The 9,193-nt window shown below is 43.9% G+C and overlaps 1 protein-coding gene across 1 annotated transcript; it reads left to right on the top strand.

The window, feature by feature from the left end:
• The first annotated feature begins 978 nt into the window (after positions 1–978).
• On the top strand, positions 979–8,718 carry SLC30A1 (solute carrier family 30 member 1). The gene is made up of 2 exons (XM_081489715.1): positions 979–2,217; positions 3,955–8,718. Exons 1-2 carry the CDS (start codon positions 1,602–1,604, stop codon positions 4,857–4,859), a joined length of 1,521 nt encoding a protein of 506 aa, XP_081345841.1. The 5' UTR covers positions 979–1,601; the 3' UTR covers positions 4,860–8,718.
• Positions 8,719–9,193: the final 475 nt, after the last annotated feature.

Genomic DNA, 9,193 nt, shown 5'->3' with positions numbered 1-9,193 from the left:
TGCTGTTTGTAGTGTATAAATACAATGTTTAAGTCACAGGGTCTTAGAATTTTAAAGTCAGGGGGAATCATAAGAGCTCGTCTTGTCCAGTCCTTTACTCTGCATAGACGAAGAAACAGGTCTAGAGAGACCGGCTGACTTGCCCAAAGTCACCCAGCTGGCTAGTGGCAAAGCAAGAACCAGAACCCAGGTTTCTCCTGCTTTAAGTTTTGCACCCTAAATGATCCTTAGATAATCGGTGACAGAAATATCTGACTTCACACAAGGTCTCCGGGTGATGGTGGCGATAGGGGGTGATTTGCTTTATTGAAACATTCACAAAGATTCCATTCATCGCCTCGCAGGACCGTCCTGGACGAACTCCTCAACTCGGTGTTGGGCAGAGTCACAAGTTACGTGCTGCACTTGTTTATGAATCTGTCGGCCCTCATCGCGGTTCTTCTGACAGGAGCGCGCCCCTGCGCCCCCCGCCGCTCCTCACACTGGGGCTCCCCCTCCCGGCCCCTCCCAGGCTACCGACTGTCACACGGCGGCCGAGCGGCCCGCCCCACGTGGACCCGGCTGGGAGGATCAAAGTCTGTTCGCTGCCTGGCCCCTGGCAGGTGTGAGGGGGGCTGCTAGGACCCGCAGCGCCCGGGCAAGAGGCCCGCCACGCCGAGGGGACCCCGTCCACCCCGCCCTGCCCCTCCCCCTCCTGCTGCACGCGGCCCGCGCCCCCTACCCTCCCCCACGACGCCCGTCTCTGCACCCGGCCGCGGCCCCCGGCCCACGCCCGGCTCCTGAAGGGAAAGGCCCCGCCCCCATCTGTTGAAGCCGCGACACCGCCTCCTCCCCGCCCCTCTGAGCCTCCGCCCAATAGCGAGCGCCGGTGGGCGGGACGCGACGGCTGTCGTGAGGGGGTCCTGGCCAATGGGAAGGCGTGCCGGGCCTGGTGGGCGGGGCAGCGAGGCCTTGTCACGCTCGGGTCCGTGTGAAAACGGGGGTTCCGAGTGCAAAGCAAAGTTTTTTTGTAAACCGTCTGCAAAGGCGGGGGGGCGGCGGGTGGCGAAGAAGGCGCCCGACACCGGGCCGAGTGCAGCAGCCGTGGCCGCCGCCTCTTTAGCTCTTCAGGCGTCGGCTCCTCTGTCTAAGCCACACCGGAGGAAGCCCGCCGAAGGGGAAGACCTGCGCGGAGAACCCGCAGATGCTTGGAGCCTCCTCAGCGCTGAGCTGCCGGTCGCCCGCCCCCGCCCGCCCGCTCGCTCCTGCTCCGGCTCTCTGTCGGCGGGCTTCGGGAGCCCCAGCTCCCTGCCGCCTCCGCCGTCGCCCCGCTGTGGGTGTGTGGGGGCTGCTGGGGCTGAGCCGGGCCTCGGCGCCGGCTCCGAGGACGGACGCCTGAGGAGGAGCTGCGCGCCGCCGGCCGGCCGGGGACGCCCGCAGGCGCGGGGGCTCGGCGGCCAGACCCCGGGCTCGCCCGCCCCTGTCCGGTCACCGAGGCCCCGCGGCAGACTCCCGAGCCCCGCGCCTCCCGCCCGCCCTCCCTCCGTCGCCGGCTCCTCGGCGCCTCGCCGCCTCCTCAGGAGTGTCCGGGCCGCGCTTGGGCGGGCTCCTCAGCCGCAGCCATGGGGTGCTGGGGTCGGAACCGGGGCCGACTGCTGTGCATGCTGTTACTGACCTTCATGTTCATGGTCCTGGAGGTGGTGGTGAGCCGGGTGACCACGTCCCTGGCGATGCTCTCCGACTCCTTCCACATGCTGTCGGACGTGCTGGCGCTGGTGGTGGCGCTGGTGGCCGAGCGCTTCGCCCGGCGGACCCACGCCACCCAGAAGAACACCTTCGGCTGGATCCGGGCCGAGGTGATGGGGGCTCTGGTGAACGCCATCTTCCTGACCGGCCTCTGCTTCGCCATCCTGCTGGAGGCCATCGAGCGCTTCATCGAGCCGCACGAGATGCAGCAGCCGCTGGTGGTCTTCGGGGTCGGCGTGGCGGGGCTGGTGGTCAACGTGCTGGGGCTCTGTCTCTTTCACCACCACAGCGGCTTCGGCGACGACTCCAGCCACAGCCACTCGCACGGGGGGCACAGCCACGGCCTCCCCAAGGGGGCCCGCAGCAAGAGCAGCCGCGCCGGAGGTAGCGACAACGCCGTGACCCCGGGCGAGCAGGGTCCCGACCAGGAGGAGACCAACATCCTGGTGGCCAACAGCAGCAACTCCAACGGGCTGAAATTGGACCAGACAGGTGAGGAGAGAAAAGTCGCCGCCTCAGGTGGTTGGCCCTGGGGAGCCCAGACCCCGGGATGGCCCCGGGCGGGGTGGCCCGCACGCCCCCTGGTGCCCGAGCCGGCCGCGCCGCGCCGCCTCGGGGCCGCTCCTTCCCGGGCCGGCTTCCGCACCCGCACCTGCGGGGAAGCCGGCGAAACAGACGCCCCCCTCCACCCCTACCCCCCGCTTTCAGCCGGGTGTCAGGAGCCGGGGAAGTGCATCCCCCCCTCCCCCCGTATGGGGGTGTAGATGGCACCGAGGCGGTGAGAGCGGGCAAAAGGTCAGGAGGTGACCCTCAGCCCGCTGCAGTCCGCAACTGCACTTGGCAGTCTTTTACGGGCTGTTGTTCCAAGAGACTGATTTTGGCGTTAGCAGGATCAGCAGTGCTTCCTAATTAAATTTCTTGGCCCTCTTGGAAAACCGGAGAGTATCCCCATTTGGTCCTTAGTTGTTGGATGTTTGGAACCTTACTCTTCCCAAGTAGTACTTTTGCCCTTCAAACAAGTTTCTTAATGTTGTATTCAGAGCGATCTTAGTGATTGACTTTCCTGAACTCAAAATCTTGGTTAAAGGTTTCTGTTATGAACAGCAATGCATGTTTTGGTTAATTTTCTTAAGTCTAAACCCAATCCTGAAAATCCTAGACTTAGGACCTGTCTGGGCATGTTTTAACATTTCACTTAGGATTTGTCGTGATTGTACTAAGGTAAAAGTGGTGATAATTTATTCATCTTATATTTTTAATGGGTAGTTTTCATTCTAAACATTAAGTGCTCTTGGAAGGAAATTGGGAAATAGGTGTTGAAAGAGGAGATGAGAAAAGGAATCATCCTAATGCCCTACTAACCAAGCTCAGTGATATTTTTAATGGGTTGGTGTATTTCCTCCCACGGTTCCATTTATATGGAAATACCAATTTCTATGTACCTATTTGTGTGGAACCACACATGCATGGCACTACATAGACAATTTTCCTCTTTCTAGGATTCAGGATATCATGTTAATGAAATTGAAGTTGTACATTGAAAATGTTTAATAAACAATTGAATTTCCTCTCACTTCTACTCTGCAAGGAGTTATTCCAAAGAATATTAAGCTGTTCTGGTGTGTATAATTCCTTTAAAGGATCAATATGTTTGGTTTAGGAGCTAGTAGGGTAGATAGTGATCATTTAGTTCCAACTTTTCGTGAAGTCTCTGTGTGATTGTTGATAGGCTTATATGGTTGAATTTCTAAACCTCTTCTATCAAGGGACTCTTTATCATTTATAAGTGACAAAAGTCTAAAAGTTAACCTTAACACCTTAATGATGAAAAGTGACTAGAGCTCTGTGTCAGGTCAGCCATTTGTATTAAACTTATCCATAGTTGTGTATGATTTGGGGTGATAGCATTCAATTTTGTTTTGTTTTTGATATATGCCAACAAGTATAGAATGTTCCCAGGACCCCACAGAAAAGGTGAACTTCATTTGGAAGTGGGAAGTTAGGAGGTTAGAGTATGAGAAAGTAGTATCATCTTAATGACTTAATTTAGCCCTGACCGTTATGTCCTGGCCTGTTCCCAGTATGTCAATTTATATTAAATTGCTCTGAACACATTTCTTCATATGTTTTATGAAAAATTTTCACCTCCATCTCTTAAATGGAATTAGGCAAGGATGTTTATATAAACACTTTAGATGTGTTTGATACAGAATTTTTATTTTTTTGTAGATCCAGAAAAGTCCAGAAATGATGCAGTGGAAGTACAAGTGAATGGGAATCTTATCAGAGAACCTGAAGAGGTGGAATTGGAAGAGGATGAAGATAAGACTGGACAACTTAACATGCGTGGAGTTTTTCTGCATGTCTTTGGAGATGCTTTGGGTTCAGTGATTGTGGTAGTAAATGCCTTAGTCTTTTACTTTAATTGGAAAGGTTGTCCTGAAGGGGAGATTTGTGTGAACCCATGTACGCCTGACCCCTGCAAAGCATTTGTAGAATTAGTTAATAGTACTCAGGCAACAGTTCGAGAGGCTGGTCCTTGCTGGGTACTATATTTAGACCCAACTCTTTGTATTGTAATGGTTTGTATACTTCTTTACACAACTTATCCATTGCTTAAGGAGTCTGCTCTTATTCTTCTCCAAACTGTTCCTAAACAAATAGATATCAAAAATTTGATAAAAGAGCTTCGAAATGTTGAAGGAGTTGAGGAAGTTCATGAATTACATGTTTGGCAACTTGCTGGAAGCAGAATCATTGCCACTGCTCACATAAAATGTGAAGACCCGACATCATACATGCAGGTGGCTAAGATCATTAAAGACGTTTTCCATAATCACGGAATTCACGCTACCACCATTCAGCCTGAATTTGCTAGTGTAGGCTCTAACTCAAGTGTAGTCCCGTGTGAACTTGCCTGCAGAACTCAGTGTGCTTTGAAGCAATGTTGTGGGACACGGCCACAAGCCCAGTCTGGGAAGGATGCAGAAAAGGCCCCATCAGTTAGCGTTTCTTGTTTAGAACTTAGTGACACTCTAGAGAAGCAGCCCAAGAGGACTAAAGTTGAAAACATCCCTGCTGTTGTGATAGAGATTAAAAAAACGCCAAACAAACAACCTGAATCATCTTTGTGAGTCTTGAAAAAGATGTGATGTCTGACTTTTGCTTTAAACTGCAAGAGGAAAAAAGACTCCATTGAAATTCTATGTTTGCCAAGTAGTGTAATTGAAGTCCTTGTCTGGTCACAGTTTAATTCTATTTTTGTAAGAACATAATGGGACTGCTTAACAGAGTTCTATATTACAACTTTGTGATTATTAGTGCAGAGTACAGCTATGCTGTAACAGTTTTGAAAAGCCAGTTTTAACACTATGTTACATTTTTGTTTAAGTATAAACCTTATATAACATAATGCTATTTGATTTCCAGTTTTTCAATGGTAAAAAACTAATTAGGGGGATAAATAAATTTAAATTGTTACTGGAATTTCTCTGCTTTTCTTTTCCCCCAGTGTTATATTTTGTTTGTTAGAATTATAATTGCTAGAACTCTAAAAATCAACAGGTCGGTTTTCTTTGCCGTTTTATGTAATATTTACTTGCCCTTTGAGATCATTACATAGCATAATGGCAGCATATTTTAAGAATGACTCATGAATATTATTAGGAAAAGTTCTTTTTTTTCTTCATATGGAGTTTTATGATACTGAAGATAAGTTGGTCCTCTGTATCCTATGTTGCTGAGTATTATTCTAATAAACAGATAATTAAATTGAACTAGTGTACCTATAATAGGGCATATGGGCAGTAAGAGCAGGGAAGGAAGTTTTACCAAATTAAATATTTAGATTCTTGTAAGTTAATAATCAGACTATACATCTAAATTATTCTGAGAATTTTAACTTTTTTTTAAAAAAAACAAAGGTAGCCTAAAAGATGGGTATGTTCACCAGCATTACTTCTTTGAAAGATTGGCATTAGAAACAGAGTTGAAAGTTTACTCATAAAATATATACAATAAATATTTTTAAGACTGTTTAATAATTACATGTTAAATGAAAGCTTATTAATCTAATCTTTTAAATTGTGAGTTTTAAAAATAACTTCAGAGTCATTTCACAGTGACCAATCATGAAGGGATTCAAACAGCGTTTTGAGCCCAACCAGCAATGCTTGTGCTTTGCCAAGAGCCATTGACTTGAGAGAAAAATCTGAAGGTTAATGCAGTTTGGATATTAAACTGTCAAAAAGCAAAATTAGTTAAGAAAAAATTCATAATTGAGATTCTATAAGTCATTCTGTCTTGACATTGCTCAGACCTTCCAATAGTGGCTTATTTTGCAAGATGTCGTAGTATCTATACAGGAAACTGTTTTTGGCTATTTCATTGTTCGAATGGATTTCAAATCCATACACAAATATTATTTAAGGGTATTTAAGTTATATTTTTCTGATAGAGAGGGATTATGCTTTGTGAAAAAACTAGATTTTTGTCCTCAAAAGGATGAATATTAATATCAGTTATCATGTATAGCTCTATTTTTCTAGAAACGAGGTATCCTGACTACTTTAGTACCTTTTATAGCTGACTACTTTGGGGATGGCTACCTTTTGGGATTTGAAATAATTCATTGTTTAATGGGTCTTAAGATGAAAACGTTGGCATTTGACAGTTAACTTTTTAAAGGGACGATCTTTTGTGGTAGACGGTGTGAGTTTTTCCTAGTATAAGCCTGTTGCTGGCAATGGGCCTGTTTAAGAACACCCGATTTTTCCATTGAGAATGAGGTAATTTTAGGAACACAGTTTGTAAGTTCACATTTACTACAATGGGCCAAAACCATAACCTGACAATTTGCAATACATCTTTATCATTTAATACTCTTCTGATATTGTATATTTCAATTCCTAAACTGGTAGTTACTTGGAATTTTGCAAACATTTTTTTTAAACATGAAATTGGGGGAATTTCATATGAGTGAACAAGAGAAAGCTTCAAATTATATCATGTACATTCCTGATTTACCATTTTTTGAAGATCTCAAAACAATTTATGTTATAGAAATATTTCAGTAGTAATATAAAAGGATAACTGGTAATATATATTACATTCAATGAGGTTTTCTTTACAATGCTCTATTGGGTCTATTAAAGGTTGCATAAGGCATAAGACATCAACTGAAAGAAGTTTTTTTTTAAATGGTGTATAAGCATGGGACAAGGGCTATTTTTTTTTTTTCCAAAGTGCTTTGAAAGTAACAGCCTTTAGATTTTAGTTACTTCACTTTTCATAATTTTAAGTAGCTCATAAGTAACAAAGTGGTACCATAGGATTCTCTTTTTCAAAGGATTTCTGTCATAATAGCAAAATCAGTGGGCACTGACCCACCTTTTCAGTTTTAGCAGAGAATTATTTATTTCTTTACAATGCACTTTCTAACCCATTTTTAGCTATATTAGCATTATCTTTTAAAAATGCTTTTATATTTAAATATTGTGGGATTTAAGTATCTTTTCCAAAATAGTTTATTCCTTCCTGAAAGAAAATGAGGGAAATTCCATTGATTTTTTAGGAGACTTAAACCCAATATTTAAATGCTGTTTTATAACACTGCATCAGTTTTAGGAGGTGCATCTCTCCTGCTGGCTCTTTTATATTTGAGCAAGATCAGTGTATTTAGAATATGTGTTTAGAAATGTGTCTGTTGTCTCAATTTAGTAAGAAGGAGGTGCAGCATGTGCCTGAATTAAAACCAACCCAGACATTTTTTCCAACCTAAATTCCACCTTAGTGATGAGAGAGATTTAATTCTCCATTGTCACCTTTTAGTTATATGATTGTTTAATAAAATCTTTTTTCCAGAGAGGATCTGCCCTGTATAAAGTATGAACTAGAACCTAAAGGAAAAGTAAAAAACTCAGAAACTTTGCTGTGTGTATTTTAACGTTTTAGAAAGTAGTATGTTTGAGTAAGTAAGGTATATAATTTGAACAGGAAGAATTTGCATCAAGAGCACCTTGGAAAATCATAAGTAGAAGACTATATTAATGTTTGTATCTTGTTAACATCCTCAGTTAATTTTGAGTTTTTGAAAGTTTTGAAGGAAAAGTCCTATGGAACCTAATGTGAAGTATTTAGTAGGCTAACTGGTATTGAGTTGTAGATTTTTACTATTTATAAACAAATATCTTTTGATGAAATGTCATTTACCTGCTGTCTTAAGATGTTCACACATACAAAAATATGGAGAAGAATCCTACAATATAGAAATATTTATTTTAATAGAGTTTCAGTTAAGTCATAAAACAGTGTTAAAACTTGGGAAGGTGGAGGGTTTGTTATCTTAAATTGAAACTGTCATACAGTGTTTGACCATCTTAAACGGGAATTATAATAGCACTATTTTGATGTAACTCGACCGCTATTATGTGGCAATGCTATTTAGTTTTACTAACAAGTTCTGAAATATTTAGCAGTCATTTTCACTGGCACAGGAGACTTTTGTATGTCATTCAATTTAAACTTTTAAACCAAAAACTTTATGGTTCAGTGTCTTTGGCAAAAAGATACTGAAGGGAATGTAACATACAATTAATATGTGGTTATATATAAAAAGACACAAATTGCCATGTTATGGTTCTGCCTTGAAACAGCACAATAAAGTGTATCAGTGTATTCTGTGATTCTCTATGAAACTTCTATGTTGTGTTGTTTTGTGTCTGCCACAGGGTGCCCTCGGGCCAGATGTGGCACAGTTAAATGCAATTATCATCTCATGAAATGCAGATGCAGATAAAATGTCTTTAGTGCTGCAACATTTTACCTAACTTTTTGTATGTTTCTGACTGTGCGTTGTTTTCCAAAGCTGTTCCTACCTCACCATGAGGCTTTATGGATTGTTATGTATTATAAATGTTCTTTATGAGACAGGCTACTGTGTTTCTTCTCATTTATTAAAAGTTAAGTAGAAAAATAAACTAATTTTAATATCTACTTCATTGTTTTGTGCATATGGCCTCACTCAATAGTTGTGGCACACAGGCTTAGTTGCTCTGGAGAATGTGGGGTCTTCCCAGACCAGGGATTGAACCAGTGTCATACTATCCACGATTTCAGGCAACCACTGGGGGACTTGCAATGTATGGATAAGAGGAGACTAAAAATGTGTGTGTGTGTGTGTGTGTGTGTGTGTAAGAGTCGCTCAGTTGTGTCCGACTCTTTGTGGCCCTATGGACTGTAGCCCTCCAGGCTCCTCTGTTCCTGGAATTCTCCAGGCAAGAATACTGGAGTGGGTTAGCGTTTTCTTCTCCAGGGAATCTTCCTGACCCAGGGATCGAACCCAGGTCTCCCATGTTGCAGTTGGATTCTTGACCATCTGAGCCACCAGGGAAGCCCAAGAGGAGACTACTAGACTGTATTTTCTGGTAATTCTTTTCCAAACAATTAAATGTAAGATCCAGAGTTGAAT

Source organism: Giraffa tippelskirchi, chromosome 5 (assembly GCF_054371585.1).
Source record: "Giraffa tippelskirchi isolate mGirTip1 chromosome 5, T2T-mGirTip1v1.2.pri, whole genome shotgun sequence".
Lineage (NCBI taxonomy): Eukaryota > Metazoa > Chordata > Mammalia > Artiodactyla > Giraffidae > Giraffa > Giraffa tippelskirchi.
This window is presented reverse-complemented; position numbering and strand designations above follow the sequence as displayed.